The 23,595-nt window shown below is 35.8% G+C and overlaps 1 protein-coding gene across 3 annotated transcripts in view; it reads left to right on the forward strand.

Annotated features, from left to right (window-relative positions):
• tshz3 (teashirt zinc finger homeobox 3) overlaps positions 1–22,461 on the forward strand; it is a 70,711-nt gene extending 48,250 nt beyond the window's left edge. For all 3 annotated transcript variants that reach the window (XM_004913551.4, XM_031900811.1, XM_004913550.4), the window contains one exon: positions 17,557–22,461. In XM_004913551.4, the coding sequence (XP_004913608.2) occupies positions 17,557–20,750 (3,194 nt within the window). In that variant the 3' untranslated portion in view covers positions 20,751–22,461. The remainder of the gene's footprint in view (positions 1–17,556) is intronic.
• The last annotated feature ends 1,134 nt before the right edge of the window (positions 22,462–23,595 follow it).

Consider the following 23,595-nt stretch of genomic DNA (forward strand, 5'->3'; position numbering starts at 1 on the left):
TCCTCCTCATTAAGTCTTATGGTATGGATGCTGTGGTTCTGTTTTGTAAAGAATTGTAAAATAGGTCTAATTGCAATAAACCATCTTAACCTATTTTAGGAATTTTAACATATTCATCAAAGAAAATGTAAAGATCCTAATGCCCCCAGTGAACTTTATTTAGACTGATTGTCCTATGGCATAGAGATATTGTCTGTAGCGACCACATAATAATAACATTGCAGATCCTCAATAATAAACACCCATACTATTCTTTACTTCTGTGTTAGAAAGTAGCGCATGCTCCATGGTTGCTGACTCATAGGATGTCTACTAGGCATACACAAACATTGCTCAGAACACTTGCACTGCTGACATTAATAATGTGTGTGTTGGGATGGCTAGCACAAGAACAAAGTAGACGTAAAAGGCTACTGGTTATTGGGGACATTGTTTAACTGTCATTGATCTGTTGTATCAGCAGTTTTATACAGGAATCCTATGACACAGACACATGTAAGATGTTTGGTCACTTTTAGAACCCTGTACATCTTATAATGAATAATCCCAGTTAAAGTAATGATGCATTTTCCTGCCTGTTTCTTAATGAAATGAACTTTTGTCTTTAGCATATACATCTAGTGCAATAAAAGAATTCACCTGCTCTTGTTTACTAAAACATATGGAGGATGATTGCTCATTTCATAAATACATAGATGCAGTATGTGCATATTAAATATTGCTGTGTAATCAGTGATTAAATATACAGTTGTCTGAGCTATAAAGTATGTTACATATTCATTGTAGGCATCTAAATCCACACAGTCATTGTTGCTTATAGTGAACACTAATTCAGCAACTATTTCCTATTGGACTTAAAACTTCAGGATCTGCTGCGTTACATGTATTTGACATCTGTGTGCTGTTATATTTTAAATTCAAAGTAGATGATATTTCACTAGTGTAAAGCTCTAAATAAACTTTGAGAACATAAAGTTGTGATTGCAAGTTTGCAAATGCTAATTTCATTTTCTGAAAATAATGCTGACTTTAAAGTCTGACACACACATTATACAGTAATTCAATCAAATATGTTCTGCTAAGCAAATGACCTCCATGAATAATTAGAACAGGTATCTCAGGCATACAGCTTTTTGGCCATGGGAATGCCTATATGTTTCTGGTAATAATTTGACGGCAGAGGGAATGTAATAAAAACTTTTAATAGGAAATATAGGGGCAATGCACATGATTATTTCTGTATGCAAGCAATTTTTCCTTTGTGTGGATTTAATACTGCTTATTCAAACACGGTAAGGATGAAGACACATGGAGCTACTTAGCAGCAGCTACTTGTCACAGCTACTAAATTCCAGAACATACCCTGCCATAGACAATACTGAGAATTGCCTCTGTTATAACACTCGTAGATACAGTTATCAGTAAATGATCAGCATTGTTTTCAGGGCCGGATTTCTCTTCTGGGCGCCCTGAGGCCGCCCCTGTTGGTCCCCCCCTGTGCGCATGCGCAAACAGGCGCCCCCCAGTGCGCATGCCCGAACGTGCAACAACACCCCCCCCCCCCCCAGCAGCGAGTGCGCATGCACTCCTTTACACTCCCATACGGAGCAGTGGGTAGAGGTCCCGACTGCTCCGTATGGGAGTCAAATTTAAAAATGTTCTTGCTGCAGGGCGGCATGCCGCCCCTAAACTTCTGCCGCCCTAGGCCCCGGCCTTTGTGGCCTCTGTTTTACTAGCAGTGACAAGTAGCTGCTACTAGTAGCTCTGTGTGTCTTCACCCTAAAGTGGCCCCTTCCGCCCCTGGAAAAAACTTTGTGTCTTTTAAATAACCCAAATACGTCACCGTCAAAAATATGATATATTATAGTAGAAATTTTGGGCAAAATGTAAATTCTAACAAAAATTACAATAAATTATAATAAAGAAATTATAACAATTTTTGTGTTTTTGTTTCTGTGCTGTGATAATTCAAACTTAGTATCTCTAACTTCTCACGTAACTCACTGCTTTGGAACGTTGTAAAACCTACCTAGGGCGTCTATTAACCAGCTTTCACTCTGGATGAGTTTTGTAGTTCACTATAAGCATCATGATCCTATCATACCTATCCTGTATCATACTGTGGTTTCACGTGCATCAACCATTATTGATAGGCACAGTCACATATCAATAGCATGAAGATTAAACATTTCAAAAAATGTACATCTCCTCCAGATTAAAAATTCCTGGACAAAGTGAAGATTCATGCAGTTCATGAGCAATTTATTTATTATAGGGAGAGAACAAACTTGCAACACAGTTTTACTAACTTATAACTGTGAATAAATCTGGCTGCATATAGTGTACCATTACTACACACCAAATTCTTAGGGGTTGATATATCATTGTTCTAATTTTACAACGATTCAAAATTGTTTGAGATAAAAATTGTGAATTTGAATTACAGTTTTAAAAACTTGATTGTTTGCTAGTTTTAGCAGTGCTATTTAAAATAGAAAACAAACATTATTGGCTTTTTATAGTTTCACATGAATCCTAATTTAATCATGTATAGTGTCAGTCCAGCTACAGTTATTGATTTTCTTTGAATGTACTCTTTCATAGTTGCTTTTTAGTAGATTGTGTTGTGTTACTGCAGTCTGCTCCATGGTGTTTGGGTGGCCATACAATTACGATCTTTCCTGTGACCATTGGTCAAAGGAAAGATTGCTCGTATCCTCCACTAACGTTCAGGGCTGAATCATCAGATACGGAGGAAGAAACAATAGGATAATATCAGTGCATGTATTGCCAGCTTTAGAGCGCTGTATGTGTAATAGGGGCATATTTATTATAGTGTGTAAGCCAACATCACTGGTGATGTTGCCCATACCAACCAATCAGCAATTAAATTTAAACGGTCACCTACAAGGTAGAAAACAAAAGCAAAGATCTGTTTGATTGCTATGGGCAACATCACCGGTGATGTTGGCTTACACACTATAATAACACATGCGGTACATAACCCTAAAATCAATCCATTCCCCATTCTACTTCCCAAACATAATTACATAACAGAGGTTGATGGATATATGTCCAACAAAGTCAACTCAACCTGCTCAAATTGAACAGCTATTGTACAGCTATTTTTGGGAGCACATTCTATAGCTTTACAGCTCTTATCATAAACACCGCTCTTTACCCTAATAAGGAACCTCCTTTCCTCTCTTCTCAAGGGATAACTCATAAAAACGTCTCCTTCTGAAAAAGACACCAACATGTATGTGATATGGTCTTCGAGCATGTGATAAATAATGACACTTAATGGTGTTTGTGCTATGAATTATTACCATAATATCGATATTATTACTTCATCAACTTTAAACCATGCTTTTATATGTGATAATAACACCAAAAAGTAACAATGGATGGCGTCATTATTGCTCATACGATCATATTTCTGCATGTATAATGTTAAATACTTAATAATACACCCCTTGCAGCTTAGGTCATTCCACCTAAAAATAAGAAAAAGTGAATCTACTCTTAAGTGTTAACACAATAAACATTATTAACACCAACATTGATTAGTAAGCAGGCAATTTGGGAGCTATCTTACAGCTCAGTTCTATGAGTTAGCACCCGTAGTTACATTAACTGCTCTTTAGTGGCTTGGGTTCATGGAGCTGTATTTTTAGAAAATGTGTTAGGTTAAAAAGCATTTAAGCACAATATTTAATTGTTAGCTTTCAATATAGTCTAAAAATACCACCTCTCCAAGAATAGGTGCAGCCTAAAAAAAGTGGAATCTTTCTCTTTATAGTTCTTCCCATCCATGTATCAGTCTAAATAAAGTAATTCTAGGAAATTAAAGAAACCAGATCATTAAGAATCAGAAGCATGACTTTTAATCAAACTGGGGTTGTAGCTTGCTGGAAGCACTGTCTAGAAGCTTTATAGAGAAAACAAAAAGTTTTACCCCTTTTTTGCATTTTAAATTGTTTACTATAGGCAAAGCCAGACAAACTGCATCCCTTCCCCTTTTCCATAGTCATAGTTTTAATCACAGGTTAACTCTATGTCTACTAGGAGGGCTGCATTATTTTTCGGTTTGTCTGGTAGCCAACATGTCCATTAGAATTCGAAGAACAACGCCCTGTCATTTTAATTCTTTTCACGTAAAGCAATGATCTGCAGTCGCTTAGAATTATTCGGTAGTTCCAATCTATCAACAGATTACAATTTTGCTTAATTTTAATGTGGCTAACTTAAGATGTTGTATAGTAAATTTATGCAACTGATCACAGTTATTAAATTACTGCATCTGCAAAAGAAGCAATCAAACCCCTTATTATAGTTGCTGTGTGTGAATGTTAAATGTCAAGGAGCTACCAATGCACTGCAGGGAAGCGCGTTACAGTTAAGGATGCATAAAATATCAGCACTTTTTTATGCTTGTGCATTCAACAAAGACTCCCATCATAATTAACTAGTATAGAAATAAATAATTTTTACAAACTACCTTGGTAACAGTGGTGCAACTGTATTTTTTCCCTACTGTAATAGTCGTAACGCAGCAAAGTATTATTTAAACCTTTATACACATTTCTTTCTGACTTTTATATGCCATGAAATATTTATACCCCACATGGAGATTGGGAAATTATATTGCAAATTTAGATTGCTGTGGTAATATCTGATTTATTATGATAAATGCTATTGTGGGGAGTTTTTTGTCCTTTTCATTTAAATTCATATTTTGTTTTTGGAGTGTAGGTCATTGAACTTATCTTCATTTTTAATTAACCACTTTTTTTTTCTTTAATTGCTTTTGTTGTATTTGTTTAATGGAAATATTAAGAGGTGAATGAATAATTGTTTTTGTCCTGATTTTTACCCTAGCTTCTTAAAAAGCTTCTAAAATGTGTTTCAGGCTGGCATTTGATACCAGTCTTCCCTAACTGTGTGGCTACAGCTTTCCTTTTCTCCTTTCGTTCTCTTCCTTAGACATGTACTGGGGTGATTATTTGTTGTATGTAATGGTGTGAGGTCAGAATATAATGAAATCTTGATAATATATGCAGCGCCGGATTTCAAAAGCAGCCGCCCCTAGGCCGTCCCCCATTCGTGCCCCCTGCGCATGCACGAACAAGCCCCCCTCCCCCCATGCCGCGCCGACGCAAGCGCGCATGTGCAGGCATTTAACTCCCATACGGAGCAGTGGGGAGAAATCCCCACTGCTCTGTATTGGAGCAAAATTTCAAAATTTCGTTGTGGCGGGGCGGCATGCCGCCCCTAAATTTGTGCCGCCCTAGGCCCGGGCCTTTGCGGCCTCTCCGCAAATCCGGGCCTGAATATATATTAGCTTATTTATTTATCAAGGTGCCACTAATGAAGAGATGGTAAACACAAGAAATGGAATGTATTTGCTCATCTTTGAAATATGCTAAGGCCTTTGGAGGGTCTCAAGTTTTTAAATGGAATTTGGTCCTCTGGATATTTTTATAGCAGTAATCGGTAATATAACATATAAGGACACAATAATCACATATGTATAACTCTTCAATGATGTTCTTTAGGTTTAGCTTTTAACTTTGGCTTAAAAATCGGTTGTTAAATATTAGTATGTTAAATATCTTACTTTAGCAACTTTTCAATTGGTCTTAATTTTTTTATTTTTTTATTCTCTCTCTTCTGCCTTTGTAGGTTTTAAAAGGAGGCCACTGATCCTTGCCTAAAATATTATTGTCAATGTTGCTTTTTATTACTTATCTTTCTATTCAGGCCCTCGCCTATTTATCTTCCAGTCTCTCATTTAATCCACAGCCTGGTTGCTAGGGTAAATTGGACCCTGGAAACCAGAGAGCTGCAGAAAAAAAGTGAATTAAATATCTAAACTAAAATAGAAATAAAGACCAATTGCAAATTGTCTCAGAATATGTGGTCTACAACATACTAAAATGTAATATAAAGGTAAACTACCACTTTATTTTGTAAATAGCACTGATTCTTCTACTCTTGTGCATGGTGCTTAAATATGCTGTCATCCTATTTTTACCCTTTAACTTACATTTTACCTTCCAAGTTAAGGTTTCCTTACAGTTCTTTTAACAACATTGGTCTTAAAGAGTCCTGTCAGGCATTAACAACAAGATGCCATCTAAAAGTTCCCATTGTACAAATTGTGTGATTTGAATTACATAGTTCAAAAAGACCCACAGAAATGTCAAATTAGCAGAGTCACAGCCACAATTCCCTCAGTGGCACACAAGCACTATAACCTGCAGCATCATGGGGTCTAGGATATCCTAACTGTGTATATTTTTCTTACAAACTTTATGCCTTTACATTTGTTTTACATTTTTAAGGAAAACATACATTTTCATTTGTAAAAACAAACTACCATTGAGAACTAAATGGCTTGCCAACAGAAGCTGGGAGGCTGCCGATTAGCACCATTCAGTTAGACTTTACCTCACTCTTCACACTTTCCAAAATCCTACTATTTTAATGACAGAGGTTGGGGTAGTAGTAACATATAGGCCTTGGTTACATAAGGCAATTTGTTGTCTTAATTTATGTCTGAAATGCACAAGCTATATCCACTAACTGCATCCAGTATGTTAAAAAATGAGAATCCCTGTCTCTTGAGTGCAGTCCATATGCTAACTTTCACACTGGGGCATTAATCACATTCTATGTGTGAGATGCAATCATATAGTAAAATTATACAATGTTATATGTATGAAAGACTTACCATCTGATGAGTTGGTGCCAAATGTATCAAGCTATTGCATCATCTGCCAGGAAGCAAAGTACAGGCATGGGATCCCTTATCTAGAAAGCCGTTTTCCAGAAAGAAAGCTATGAATTATTGGAAGGCCATCTCCCACAGAGCCCATAATAAGCAAATCATTCTAATCTTTAAAATGATTTCCTTTTTCTCTATAATAATAAAACAAGACTTTGTATTTGATGGTAACTTAATTGCATAAATCCTTATAGGTGGCAAGCCAATCCTATTGTGTTTATTTAATGTTTTTTTTTTTGCACTGAAACTGCTTTTTTGTGTGGAAAAAAATATACCTTTTTTGCCACTTATTATGCATCAAAACCAAAAAATGAAAAGTAAAACTATGTCATCTAAAAGCTGGAGAGGTCATGTAGAAGTCAATGGGAGTTATCCTAGGCAAATTGTAACAAATTGTATTTAAATTCATAGGAAAATGTGATTTTTTTGTTTGTTTACGTTACACATTTTAAATCATTCATGCCTTTTCAATTTGGATCTTTCAATAAAAGACTAGAGGTTCATAGTTTTCATGGAAATAAATTTTGATAAATCTGCCCCTTAAGGTAGGGTGATCCATATTACAGAAAGACCCCATATCAGGAAAACCCCCAAATCCAAAGCATTCTGGATAATAGATCCTATACCTGTAGTTGCAAGTGTAACTTATATGTGTAACATTACTATTAACAGCTGCGTTTTTAAGATAGCATTCTACATTTTTAGCAAGTAGTGGAACCTACATTTACAAATTTAAGTTTACACTATAGGATATCTTGTGCAAACTGTGCGCCTCTTAAACTCATCATTTGTGGCTTCGTAGATAAAGTTATTGAACATTATTTAGATTATTTTCCACTTTTTAACCTTGAAAAAAGTGATATATTATGTACTCTGTACTCTAAGGGCTCTGGCACACGGGGAGATTAGTCGCCCGCGACAAATCTCCCTTGTCACGGGCGACTCGCGAGTCTTTTTCGGCGATTTTGGGAAATCGCGCCGCCGCGTGTGCCATCCCACCGGCGACTTACATGTTCGCCGGTGGGATGGCGGGTCATGGCAACTCGGGGAGATTAGTCGCCCGCGAACATGGAGTTTTGTTGCGGGCGACTAATTTCCCCGTGTGCCAGAGCCCTAAGAAAAGGTGCCAAATTTGCCAACTAACCAATTATCAGGTAGTTTTTACTGGTCACATGTTTAAAAGCAAACACCTTATTAGCTGCTATGGGTTAGTGCATCTGGGCCAACGTAGTCCCTTCTATTACATAAGGAAAAAAAAGATTTTTAAAACATGGAAGCCACATTAATTAATGCAGCACATAGTGCAAAGTGCAATTTTGGGATGCAAATCACCATGTCAAATTGTAATTTTGCTTTTCCAGCATTATTTGCAACTTGCTTGTGTTGGTAAATTAGAACACATGTTTTGGGTAACTACCGCAGTGTTCTAATGGGTGGTTATTCTAGGGTTCCCTTGCGTCAGTGTTCATTTTGTCACAATTACAGACTTGCTAAGATGAAATTTGTGAGAAGGTCCAGTCTGTTAAACCCTAAATGGTGTCTGATGAAAAATTAACATTCATGGGCCAAACATTCCTCCCTATGACTGCCACAGAGGAGCACTTCCTAGAGGTGCTCAGCCTGGCAACTAACATTGTCTGTGGATGATACTTTTTATAAATTAGGTACATTGATGTAAGAGACACAAGCAGTGAGAAATCTTGTTTTTATGAATATTAAAGTTTGAAGAATTTCCATAGTGTTAGGACATAGCATACTGCATATTAGAGATCCTTCTTTACTGCTGAGAATCTGCAGAGATGGAATGGGCATTAAACTGGGATGGCATGTGCTTGGTAGACCTGAAATTGTTATTTATACAAATAAGAAAACATATTAGTGTTGGAGGGCAGGCCTGCAGAAAAGGAGTGTGAATGTGGGAATGCAATGGATTTTTCTGCCTCTCTGAATAAAAAACATGCATGATTTATAAATACTGTTTAATTACAGTTATTCCCTTTAAATCAACTGTAAATTACAAGGATATATCTTGTTGTTCTTAAATGTTTGAGAATATTTCCTTCCCACATAAATACATTTATACGTATGGGTAGGGTTGCCACCTTTTCTTGAAAAGAATATAGGTTTTCCTATGTTTTTATGTTTTTTTCCCTATTAATAACATTGGCTAATAACATTGAATCATTTTTACCACCTGACGCATTTTGAATCGCCAGATACGTAGTCATAGACTCTGAGCCAAATATTAGCAGTGTCATTTAGGTAAGATTAGTAGGAGGTAGCTTGTTCATTTTTGCATTGCCAAAATATCATAATTATAGTTTTGTTATATCTGTACTCAGGTATTTATACTTTTTGTAGAATTAAATCCCCTTAACTGCATTTCTCTTTGATGTCCACATATAATGTATATTGGATTTTAGGATTATCTATGACAAATGAGCAATGCATTCCAAAGATTTTCGCTAAAAGGTGCAACACGTAACAAATACCAGATAGAAACAGTGCACTATATATTCACAGTTACAAATCCCTGCCAAATCTGATGTTAATTTAACCTATATTAAGACATAACAGCCGTTTCAGTGTAGAGGTCAGGAAAGGGCCAGAAAAAGTAATGCAAACCCGATCACTCACAAACTCATACACACACTTATTATTTCTTAGTGTGTGTGTTCAGCCCTTAGGGCCTTTGCCATAAGTTTCCATCCCTGCACAGAATGTCCTTAGGAGTATATATATATATATATATATATATATATATATATATATGTAGAACTGGCACACTCTAAATAAGTAAAAATGTTTATTCACCTACCATTTGTGACTAGATATATATATATATATATATATATATATATTATATATATATATAATACGGTCATTAGCCATTTCACTTTTAAACTATTATCGCAAAATTTATGTTTAGTTTAATGTTAGTAATATACTGATATCTTAATAAAGAAAGCGAAAAATGTGTTTTATTTTTTATTAAGAGTAATCTTTGAACAGCTAGTTAGACAAACATCTTACATTGGGGATTAGAAGAGGCTAATGAATGGGTGAAAATAATATTTAAAAGGTTTGAAGATATAATGAAAGGTAAAAAGTGTATTCGCATTTCCATATAATATAAAATTGCTAATGTTGTTTATAAGTCATGATCTTACACATGTATGTTTTTGGGTATTAGAATAAATGCATTCAAAATAAAGCATTTTTGATGAACCACATGTAGAAACAAAGTTGTTTCAAGACTAATAGATTAGTAGAGAGATGCTATTATTGGAGGAATAAATAAGACTTATTCTTATACACTACATGGAAAATGAATATAAATCATTCTAAAACAAAAACAAATTTGCATCCAACAATCATTAATGTACAAACGATTAATGTATAATTTAGGAACAAAATAATTCATGCCTTTTGTTTTGTTAAATCATAAGATTCATGCAGCATTATAATATCTAATATACAACTGTTTCAGATGTAACCCTAAGAAAATGTACCCCTGGCCATTGTAACAAATTAGGGTAAAAAAGTACTTTTTTTGCACATGATGCTTATAGAAATTATTGCTCATTTTAGCTATAAATACATATGGCTTTATACGACATGCACCTGTGCATACTTAAATACATTGTGACATTGTGTTGGAGGAGGGTTGATGCCATCAGGGGGTGGGGCAATGCTGAATGCTGTGTCATGATCAAGATCAGGAGTTAGCAAAGAGAGACATATTGTAATCAGTAATGAACTTACAATAAGGAGCATTGTTAACCATGGTAGAGTGTTATGCTAAGGGGCATATAAGGACATATTTCAGACAAAAAGTAAAATTGTTTTAATCAACCAGAAATCTCTAGCACAATTCAAACTCCATAGACAAAATCATTTTCCTGATAAACAGTATCGAAATTCAAAAGCATAGCCCATCCACAAAATAGTGGTCTCGTTGTTGGGTTCAATGTTCTTCTCATCTCTGCAAAACATTTAAAAACTGGTGAAAAACTTATGAAATAGAAAAATAACCACTAGTTTTGCTTCATAAGTACAGCTATCAATAACTGTTTTTCTAAGAGGAAGCACTGAATGACAATAAACCATACTGTGAGTGACTTTTCTGCTTCCTAAGTTGCCAGGAATTTTATTGCCCTCTGCAGTGGACAAAAATACATATGACTGCACCAGCACTTTGGGTACTTGCCAAATAGCACTGACCACCAACTGAGAGTATTATAGGTAGTTTCCTGTGAAATGCATATTATTAATGGCATGCATGGTTTTACATGTTCTTTGTATAATCAACTAAATATCTGTTAACATTAACTGAAAGTATACTAATGAAGCATATGTGGCTGCTAGACCTGCTATAACTAAATATGCTGAATTCAAGAGTTAATTTCCAAATTGTTTCTTGACATTTTTAGAGCTCAGTTGTCCTAGTGTTTTTGGCAGATTTAATGAATGTTTGACACAGGTAGGGACTAGCCGGCTGTTTGAATAACGCTATAAAGAAGGAAAATTCATGCTAAGATAAAAAGTAATTTATCTTTATGATCCATGTGCCAAGTCCAATAACCCTTGGTGTAGTGACTTCCCCCTGGATGTCTCTTTATGCTACAGAATACAAGAAAGGGCAGGACTGCAAGGCGGCTGTTCATGATTATTCCAAAGTCAATTCATATTCCTTTGTTGAAATATGCTTTTTTGGCACAAAGCATCAAGTTTCTTTGAACTTTGCACCTTGCCCTTCTTGGAATTTGCGAGAAGCACCATAGACACAACCAGAAGGAAGTGGAAAGAGTTGAACATTTCTTCAAATGTGGTACGACCTTCATATATGTGTGAATGGGGTGTGGCTACCATAAAGCAAATTAGAGTGAAATTTGAGGGTGAAATTATATTTTACTTTCTTTACTGTCTTGCTAATCCATGAAAGGCATACTGTTATACTCATGTTTTCATATATATCTGACTTGGTTCTGTTTTGAGCTAAGGGGGCCCAATCAAAAGTCAGACCACAAAAAGTGACCTTTCTCTTGCCTGATGTGATGCAAATATGGTTATGTAATAGTCAATATCTACTAAAGCTGATAGACATAGAATACCAAAGGCCAAAAAATATTATCCGTAAATACACCAACCAATATTTTATATTATTTTTAATTGCATTTAATACAATCATTTCCAACCCCAGCTTTAAAACACTGTCTTTTCTTACACACACCTCTTATAAAAAAAAAAAGCCTTGGAATATGGCACCTCTTCATATATGACTTATTAGAGGAAAAATAAATACATTTATAAAAAAGAATTGTGATGGAGTGCACAGAATTTTGCCGCAAACTTACGAGCTTCTTTCAAGTATATATTTGTTCTGAAAAGTATTTCAATATATCATTAAAGGTTTTTGCTTCTGAAATGTGTTTAATGTAAATATACTGTCACATAGCCTTCAAGTCATTGACAAGAGCAGATGATTAGCAGCGTTTTCAATAGTGTTTTTGCATAATCTTACAATCTTGACAGAAGTCTTGTCTGCTTTTTTATTGTCACTGCTCTGCAATAGTTTTTTTTCTTTCTCTTTGACAACATTTACTTTGTCATTATATATCTCCTAAGTGGTCATTTAACGTGTTTGTTATGCACACCACAGTAGGGAAAGATTATAGGAAAATTCCTTATTTTAATGGAACGTTAGATACATTTTTTTTTTTGCAGTAACCCTTTCACTTGCAAGATAAAAGTGGAATATAAAATGGAGTTTTTGCTGTTTCAGAGAGAGAAATGGCATTTATGGAGTGAGAAAATAGACGTATACTTTTAAATGGGGCTGAGTGTATGCATGAATAGCATGGTGTTATTTCTGTTTTATTTTTAGAATTAGAATTTTTTTTTTCTCAAAACCAAAATCATCTCTGTCCAGCAGGGCAAGCATTCTGCTGGTACAAACACACCTTTCTCGGTTTGGCTATAGGAGTGAGTGGGTTGGCTGGATTGACGTGGGAGGATGTGAATCCTGCCTACTTCCATGGCAACATTGACTACTCTGATATCAGTCACATCAGCCACCAACAAAACAGAATTTTTTCTCATTATTGTTAAAATAATAATAAATATATTTGTATATCTCAACAGCAAAATAAATGAATGCCTTATTTCAGCAACTATGACATGTTTATTTTTTATGTTTATATTTTGCTTAAGAAGAATCTGATTTTATTCATATAGATTACTGAGTACACAGAGATTGCTCTTCAAGTTCCAATAATACAGATATGAGGTATGGTCTAGATCATCAGGGATCACCAACCTTTTTTTTACCTGTGAGCCACACTCAAATGTAAAAAGAGTTGGGGAGCAACACAAGCATGAAAAATGTTCACGAGGGTACCAAATAAGGGCTGTGATTGACTATTTGGTAGCTCTATGTGGACTGGCAGCCTAAATGAGGCTCTGTAGGCTCTGAGGCAGTACAACTGGTTTTTATGCAACCAAAACTTGGCTCTAATCAAGGAATTAAAAAATAAGCACCTGCTTTGAGGCCACTGGGAGCAACATCCAAGGGGTTGGTGAGCAACATAGTGCTCAGGAACCACTGAATGGGGATCACTGGTCTAGATGCACCTAGGTTGTCAAAAGATGACTACTGAATACCAGGAAACTACATGGAATGACTGTAAATTAATCTGTTACAATGTTGCTGTGATTTATATGAACAAAGCTGCTTCTTTACATTTTTTTGCAGTCAAACCTTGTGCTAGATTATTTAGAATGAAATAGATAAAACGACAAAAACAAACAATTAGAGAATGTGTAAAATACACTCTGCTTTCAGCAAGGTTCATAATAATACTTATTAATAAGAGCAGGCTTTGTTTGGTACAACAATGAAAATTATTTCTCACAGATAATTTTAGGTCCAGATTATAATAGGATTCTTAAAAAAATTTCAGTGCATTTCTCACCTAAACCTCACTGTTTCATCTCATTACCACACATTACATTAATACTCAGTATAATAAAACTTCACCTTTATTGAAGCTTCTCTTGTTTCTACATCAGTATTCTAATCTATCTCAATAGATTTCTAGGGTACAGCTCATATAGATTTGGTCAGTGACAAGGGTTAGACTAGTCTTGTAGAACATTTACTTGTAGCTTTGAAAAGCCCACATTCATCAGCGGATTAGGTCGATCAGATTGTGCTAGGATCAATGGAAGGCTCTGTGATCCCTCTTAGACTGTAATGTGTTCAAGAATCCACATACAAGCACATTTCTCTGTCTTAGAACCATTTATCTTAGAATGTCAAATTGCAATAATTAACCATTATTGATCTTAAATTCAATTAACTTCATTAACACAGGTCATGATGAGAGTTCTTCTAAGGGAAAGGCTTGTGACAACTGTCTTTTCTTCTGTGACGCTGATATTTAATGTTTGAGCCTCTGGAGACTCATACAGTAAAATACAAATGTATAGTTGTTCATAGCTCACATTGAGCCAATGAAAGCTGTATTAGCAAGTATTTATTACACTACTAGCATTAAACAGCATAGATTGTCTTTTGTCTAAGGAGTGTTAAACAAAGCCTAATTTAATTCTTTTTACTTGTTGAATGTCTTTAAAAACACGACAATTTAGATTATCACAGGAACTGATTTTCTTTCATCTACTGGATTTTAAGTTTTCATGTATTTTAAAATAGTGACATCAACATTATGTCCACTGCTTAAAAAATTGTGATTTAAAGATTTGTGCCTGGCGTAAATGCCACACTGGCTCTGAGTGGTTCTGTAATCTGTACATTCCTCGACACAACAAAAGGTAGAGAAACATGTTTTTATGCTATTTTTCAAAGATACTTCAGCCAAACCTAGTCTTTATAATTTATGAAGAGCAATCCCATGGCCAGGATATAGCAGAATAGACTCAAAAAATCTAGCCTGCTTCTTTAATCATGCCCTGTAGCATCAAAGGATTATTGTAGTGTTTGGTTATGTATAAATCCCACGGCTTCTACAAATTAAAAGGAAATGGGAAAAAAATAAGAACTGTAAATGTGATATAATCTAAAATCATGGTATCCTTTTATATGTGAGCCAAAAGGGAAAATGGTTTTGGGTGGAAATCAATTTGCTCTGTAATAGGCCATAGTGAAGCTGTTATGAGACACCAAAGAATGCCAAGCTTTGTTTTTAAACACAGAGGAAAATCACCCAGAAAGTGCCATTATACCATTTCACATGCTGTCCCTGCAGTGCAGTTATACATGGCTGACATATCTCTGTATCTTCTATTGGTAAGGGCTCAGTGGCATTTGAGGTTTTGACCTTAACTATTTTGTCGCTAAAAGGAGTAGTGGTTCAGTATACTAAAATATTTCTCTAATGGTTAATCCTCACTGCCTGAAGCAGAATAATGCTAGCAAGGACCTTCTTTAGCACTGTATTCAGTTTGCTTAAAACAGATGATATAATTAAGGGATTCACACACTGAACAGGTCAGGCTTTTGTACCTCAGCAGCCACCCATGGTTTTAACAAAGAACTGTTTTTAATTTTGAAACAGAGTGCAGCCCTTTTTAATTTCTTTGGTTAATGCTATAATTATAAGTACACATATTTTTTTTAAAAACGTTAACATTTCTAAACTTCAGTTTTGGCCTAACATGAAAATTTTACAATGTAGATGAGTAAATATCAATCTCAAAACAGATTTAATGAAAACTAACCTGATATATAATAATACTAATGGCCTAGAGAGTATAATTAAATGTACTCTTCTAGTATTATTCCTGCTGTATTCATTACAGTCAGGCTTTTCTTTAAGGGTACAGATTATGGAAATGTATTGGATTTTTTAAATGTAGCTTTTTAACTTTAAACGATCAGGATGAGTAAAGGAATTAATTTCTAGTGATCACATGATGCTCATCCATTGTGCATTTGAGACAGTCCTTACTTTATATAGTAGGTACAGTATAGCAGTATTCTTTCTTTCAGTTGTATCTGCTGGGAGCTGACAGCTATTATTATTTTGAGCCAGTACTAACTTATCATGTGGCTTGATCTGTTCCCTTGTGTTTATTAAGCATCAGAATCAGGTTTATTCACCATTACTCTTATGTGAGTGTACTAAAGGTACAATACAAGGTGATAGGAGCCTTAATGCTGGACTCTAACTAAATTGTATAATGCATAGTTGTCCTGTAGAGTAACCTTTATTTTACAGGCACCCCATATCAAAGTTAAGGGTTTGGTTTATATAAGCATACTGAAACATAGCCTTTATAAAAGTTCAGTAAAGAACTGCAAAGCATACACTTGAGAAAATATCATTATTGCCCTACTGTAACTGATACAGTGCATTCTTTATGAGCTACTTCCTCCTGAAGTGCATTTATATTTTTATATATCAAACATCAGTGCCCCATCTATATCACAAACTAGAACCAGTATAAATGTTCTGTTGCTTCTTTATGGAAGAATCGGAGAATCAGCAGGGAAAATTTGTTCTCTCTTAGATTGTAAGGTTGGCAGGGCAGGAATCCTCCTATATCTGGTTATTAACAAGAGTATTTTCTTACATTAGCGCATGAATGTGTGTGCATGTGTAAAACTTAAAAGAACTGAAAATGTTTGAAACTGATCATTAGGAGGAAGCTCTTAACCACCACCTATATAACACAATAAGGAAATGGATGCCGCTCCTGACCACCTGCTGGTAATGTCTGTAAAACACAGCATGGTGGTTTTCCATTCATATACATAAATGTAGACAGAATTTATTTGCAGTAAGTTAACTATTGCACAATATTAACTTCTTAGATGTTGAAAGGATAATTCCTACAAAATACTCATAATCCTCCTCTTAAATGGAAACTGAAATAATGTGCCTTTTTAAATATTTGACTTAATGAAGGAACATCTTACGATTGGCTAATAGACATTATTAAGTGTGGTCATACTTTGTGTGGAAAACATTTTCAAGGTTACACAGATTCCTCAAGCTCAGTCATCTATAGAGTTCCTCGCAATACATCATGTAATATGAATGTTACATATGTCTTCTGGTAAACTTGTGTGCCTCAAAGCAGGTCTATATATGGCATACATTTGGTTAAAAGATATTAATTAACTGGAGTGCAGCTAAAAAGAACTTCACATAGAGCACTTAAAATAAAGGTGATTATAAGCTTTTAAGCCATTTTCTTTTTCACACACAAGACACATACAAAACCTAAATCATTTTTTAATTTATTGTAATTGATGTAAATTTCTTCCATTGTAGGAATTATATTGATAGTTCTGTACTTTATGTTTATTAAAGGTTGAGCATCAGAAATGTAATGAGCAAAAAAATGTGTGCTTAATTTAAATTGTGAATCTGTCTGTCAAGAAATGCATTAGGGGTAGAAAAAGCATAAGACATATTAATTGACAGACAGGAACTGCTGTCTCTAAGGTTGATACAAGTAATTTATTACTTTAGAAATGAATGCCACCTCCAGAATCTGCTTCATTAATTTCAAATTTAGTTTTAATTTCAAGCTGTTGCCCCTTGAGAAGAATAAGGTGGCAAATTATGTTTGAAGAGTCTTTTTGTATTTTTTTTTTCTTAGAGAGGAAACACTACAGTTTAACTATTTGATATTGTAAAATAAATATGCAGCTGTTTCTGGTTTTTGAAAAACACGAACAGCTGTTAGTCTTACTGAGGTCACCTCCACTAACGCCTGTCTTTTTATTTCTGCAGCGTATGTATCAGATGAACTGAAAGCAGCAGCACTTGTTGATGAAGATGTGGAAACAGAAGACACTTTGGTGGATGGGGAACCTTCAGCAAAGTATGCATGTCCTGAAAAAGAATTCACAAAGAACTCACCAAATTACCAGCACTCTCCAGCTGCTGAATTTTCCAGCCATGAAATGGACAGTGATTCACATGTCAGCGAGACCAGTGATCGCATGGCTGATTTTGAAAGTTGCTCCATCAAAAATGAGGAGGAGAGCAAGGAATCTCTGGCTCCTCTTGAGGATTCTAATGTCTCAGACAGCTTAGAACAGATGAAAGCAGTGTACAATAATTTTCTTTCCAACTCTTACTGGTCAAACCTCAGCCTCAACCTTCACCAGTCAACCTCTGAAAAGAACAATGCCAGTAGCAGCAGCAGCAGCAGCAGTAGCAGTAGTTGTGGCAGTGGAAGCTTTGATTGGCATCAAACAGCCATGGCTAAAACTTTACAGCAAGTTTCTCAGAGCAGGCTTCTTCCTGAGCCGAGTCTTTTTAGCACTGTCCAACTGTACAGGCAGAGCAGTAAATTGTATGGCTCTATTTTTACTGGTGCAAGTAAGTTTCGATGTAAAGACTGTAGTGCTGCTTATGATACCTTAGTCGAGTTAACTGTTCACATGAATGAAACAGGACACTACAGAGATGATAACCATGAAACTGACAACAATAACCCTAAACGGTGGTCAAAACCACGGAAAAGATCTTTACTTGAAATGGAAGGAAAAGAAGATGCTCAGAAAGTATTGAAGTGTATGTACTGTGGTCATTCTTTTGAATCTCTTCAGGACCTTAGTGTTCACATGATCAAAACAAAACACTACCAAAAAGTGCCTCTCAAAGAACCTGTTACGCCTGTAGCAGCCAAAATTGTCCCAGCTTCTAGAAAAAAACTGTCATTAGAGCTTGATCTTCCAAGTTCACCTGACTCTACAGGGGGGACACCAAAAGCAACAAATCCAGATTCAAATGATGCTCTACAAAAGAATTCAAACCCATATATCACACCAAATAATAGATACGGGCACCAGAATGGTGCCAGCTATGCCTGGCATTTTGAAGCAAGGAAATCCCAGATTCTAAAGTGCATGGAGTGTGGCAGCTCACATGATACTTTGCAGGATCTTACAACACATATGATGGTCACTGGGCATTTCATAAAAGTGACTAATTCTGCTTTGAAAAAAGGGAAATCAGTCCTAGAATCACCAGTTACACCAACATCATTAATTGATGAAAAGGTACAGTCTGTGCCACTAGCCGCTACAACATTTACACCTCCTGTAAATAACAACTCATGCCTATCTCCAAAACTGAATGTTGAAATAAAAAAAGAAGTTGATAAAGATAAAGGAATAACAGATGATAAAATTAAAGATAAAGATAAGACAAATGAGGATGAGGAAAAGTTTGATGTTTCCTCTAAGTACCATTACTTAACTGAAAATGATTTAGAAGAGAGCCCCAAAGGGGGCTTGGATATCCTCAAATCTTTAGAGAATACAGTAACATCTGCTATCAATAAAGCTCAAAATGGCACCCCAAGCTGGGGTGGCTACCCCAGTATCCATGCTGCTTATCAGCTTCCCAACATGATGAAGTTATCATTAGGTTCCTCAGGGAAAACTACATCTTTAAAACCAATGTATGGGAGCAGTGAACTTATGTCACCAACCAAAAATCAGCCTATAGTGTCCCCACCAAGCAGACAGACTTCCCCTGTGCCAAAAACTAACTTTCATGCAATGGAAGAGCTTGTTAAAAAAGTTACAGAGAAGGTTGCTAAGGTGGAAGAGAAAATGAAAGACCCGGAAGGAAAGTTTTCTCCAATTAAACGGGCGACACCATCTCCCAGTGGCAGTGAAATTAGTGAATCACTAAAAGGTGACATGTCTAATGAAGTTACCTTTAAAAGCCAGCAAAATAGCCCTGTTTCACAAAAGGACAGCTGCAAAGAAAGTCCTTCTGTAGAACCTGTTGAAAATGGTAAGGATCACGTAAAGTCAATCATTGGCAGCTTAAGTAGCAGCACGGCTATAATTACTGACCACCCACCTGAACAGCCATTTGTTAACCCATTAAGTGCATTGCAGTCTGTTATGAATATTCACCTTGGAAAGGCAGCAAAGCCGTCGCTACCTGCATTGGACCCCATGAGCATGCTTTTTAAAATGAGCAACAGTTTGGCAGAAAAGGCTGCAGTAGCAACCCCACCCGTTCAGGCCAAAAAAATAGACCACTTAGACCGTTATTTTTATCATGTCAACAATGACCAACCCATAGACTTGACAAAAGGGAAGAGTGACAAAAACTGTTCTTTGGCTTCAGCCCTTTTGTCATCCACATCAACATCTTCTGCATCTTCTTCATCTACAGTGACAACAGCAAAGACATCTGCAGTTGTGTCATTCATGTCAAACTCACCGCTGCGAGAGAATGCCTTGTCAGATATATCTGATATGCTGAAGAACCTGACAGAAAGCCACACATCAAAATCTTCTACGCCTACCAGTATATCTGAAAAATCTGACATTGATGGTACTACAATTGAAGAACCAGAGGAAAACACACCAGCTCAAAAAAGGAAGGGCCGTCAGTCCAATTGGAACCCTCAACATTTGCTTATACTTCAGGCCCAGTTTGCAGCCAGTTTGCGTCAAACCTCAGAGGGAAAATATGTGATGTCAGACTTGAGCCCTCAAGAAAGAATGCACATTTCAAGGTTTACAGGACTCTCAATGACCACAATTAGCCATTGGCTAGCCAATGTGAAATACCAGCTACGAAGGACAGGTGGGACCAAGTTCCTTAAAAATTTAGACACTGGACATCCAGTTTTCTTTTGTAATGACTGTGCTTCTCAAATCAGGACTCCTTCTACATATATCAGCCATCTTGAGTCACATTTAGGTTTTAGAATAAGGGATTTGTCTAAACTATCCAGTGAACAGATAAACAATCAAATAGCACAATCTAAATCCCCTTCTGAAAAATTGGTGGCATCTTCTCCCGAAGAGGAGAGTGGGACTTCGTACCAGTGTAAACTTTGCAACAGGACATTTGCTAGCAAGCATGCTGTGAAACTTCATTTAAGTAAAACACACGGGAAATCACCTGAGGATCACCTTCTGTATGTCACAGAGCTAGAGAAGCAGTAGTATTTAATTTTTTTTTTTTTTTTTTTGTTAAAATGACTGATATTTGCTTTAAGGAAAACTGGCAAAAAAAAAAGCCTTAAAGCTACAGTTGGCACATGTTCCTATTTTATCTCTGGAGAATCACTCTGGGCTCTGAACTGTTTTGTAAAACTGTACAGTGTTTAATAGAGGTGCGTTAATCAACTGTTGTTCATGGTAAAATATGAAGGTCAAAAGGCAGGGGGGATAAGTGGAACTTTTTGAAACTTATGTAAATTGGATTAGCTTTGTGCATTCTCTGATGTGCCAGGCTGCATGTGTTATCAGACAGTTTAACTAAGCATTTATATCTAAATCTAGTACACTATTTTTCATTTGACTTATGTGTGCTGGTATTTTTCAGCCTTTAACCTTTAGCCCTCTGAGTACTTTGGGACACTCATGTTCATTTGGTAAACTCTGTTTTTTAAAAAAACAAAAGTAATAAAATGTACCAGTTTAGCGCTCTGGGCCACGGCGCAGGCTGGATTGAGTGGTTTTATTACATTTCATCCTTTTTGCTTTCACTAGAGCTGGCAGTGCATTGCAGAGCAAGGCATTGCCTGGCCTCCTGGCAGCCAAAGGGTTAAAATGGTGTAAATAATGTACAGACTTGCATTATGGAAATCGTGGTTGATGTTAATGGAATTTTCTCCTCCCCTTCGGCATTTTTACTGGCGTTTTCGGTATGAGATGCAGTATGCCCCTTACATAAGCTGTGCCTATGTATAGTGTAAATTTTAATTTGTTCATTTGAAACCTCTTCTGTGCCATAAGAAACACTGTGTTTCTTGATCCTCTGGCATTGAGAAGGTTGTCTTTTTTTTTTTGTTTGTTTGTTAGTTTTTGTTTTTTTTTGGTTTTTTTTTACACCTTGAGCATTGTAAATTATTCAAAGGATACAACAAATAGTCTTTATAAAATATTCAAAAACTATTATTCTAAAACAAAACTATACTTGTTTTACTATACATCTATATTGTTAGAAAGTTCATGTTTAAATTATACATATTTATTAGCAATGTCATACCATTCCCCCCCCCTCCAAACAATAAAGCCAGACACAAACCACAGCACTACACGCCTGGCATTAAACATCCCTGTTTTGCACAACATGACTTTGAAAAGGTATTTATTAAGGTAAAAAAAGAAATACTCAAACCATTCTCAGTGCTCAAAGGGTTAAAACTATACAGAGAGAAAAAAAAACTTGTACTGTATTTGCCAAGACTTGCTAATCCTTTAAAAATGTTTGTACTAAAATACTTTGCTTAAACATTAAGAGGCATTCTGTAATATAACCTCTTTTACTTATTTATAAGCACCCCGGGTTGTTATTCTGTATTGTAGAATGCCTTTTTATTTCATTTTGTAAGTTTTCTGTTTTGTTCTGTCTAATTATTTTCCCAAGATTCCATACTGCAGCTTTATCTTAAGGCATATGAAAGGTAACCCGTGGTTACCACGGCACTAAGTGATTCTGTTCGTCTCCATTTTTGGCAGTTAATTTGCTGAAGTAACTGACAGCTGACACCATACAAGAAAATGTGTATAAAATATTGGCATGTAAACAGCACAGACACTGTAATGCACTCTGTGTCCCTTTTTTGTTGTTGACAATGAAGCACCATTATATGATTCTTCATATAACCTTTTTTTCTACAGCAGCATTAAAATTGTTTTTTTGCTATAATTTTGTGTGGCGTTCAGACTTGTGTTCCAAATGTGCTCCATTTAATGAGCACATGACAAGTAAACGGTATTCCGTGTTTATAACTGGAGCATAAATAGGTGTCCTCTGTTTGCTTGGTGCCTAAGGAAAAGAAAAACAAATATATCTTACAGTTTTCCAGTCAGTGTGGAATTCAAAGAACAAATGGTATAAAAGGTCTATAAATAAAATAAACGCATTATTTTTATTGAAAATAAGGGTTTCCGGCTAAATGACAGTGGGTATTCTACACTGAAAATGCTTGTTCCTGCTCATCCCTGTTCCTTAGAAACAAATAATAATATCAGTAAATGATCTTGGGAATGCAAATCTTGGGTCATACCTTGAAGCTTATGATCCTTACACTGAGTGGCTTAGAATTCCCTAGTGCAAGGTGCTGTTACATAGGATTAGCTTTATTCCTTGGTGATGAATTTGCTTTATACTAAAAAAGATTAGTAATCTTGAGTCATAATATACATTTTAATGTTTTTAGGCAATGCCACTATGGTGTAAATATCATTTGCCTGTGTGCAGGACTAAACCAATCTACAATCTTTCAGATTATTAAATCATTCACATGGCTAGGCCAACTCATAGCACAGGCATATCAAGAAAACAGTTCTATCCTGCTCTTTAGCATTTTTTGTATCGCTTATTTATATGCTGCTTTACACAGATTGTTCATAACTCATATAAGTCCCCAGTGGAGCTTACAGTCTTAGGGTCCAATCACATTCACATATAGGGCCAGATTCAATTCAGTTAAAAAAAGTTATCTCATGGTGTATGATGTTGAAAATAATGGAAGAAATTCAATCTCAAGGAGAATTAGACTTACATAGACTTCACATGATGAATCGTGAGATAAGTTATTCTGATTGAATTGCATTTCAGATTGAATCTCTAAATGAGTTTTCACATGATAAACCATGAGATAACTTTTTCTCACTTAACTGTATCTGGCCTATACTTAGGTCAAGTTCATCAGAACATGTTTGTGTGGTTTTTTTGCGTTTGGAAGGAACCCAGAGAATGCCCATGCAGACACGGGGAGAACATACAAATTTCCTGCAGATAATGCCAAGGCCAATGTAAAACTCAGGAACTCGGTGC

The sequence above is a fragment of the Xenopus tropicalis genome, chromosome 4 (genome assembly GCF_000004195.4).
Source record: "Xenopus tropicalis strain Nigerian chromosome 4, UCB_Xtro_10.0, whole genome shotgun sequence".
Lineage (NCBI taxonomy): Eukaryota > Metazoa > Chordata > Amphibia > Anura > Pipidae > Xenopus > Xenopus tropicalis.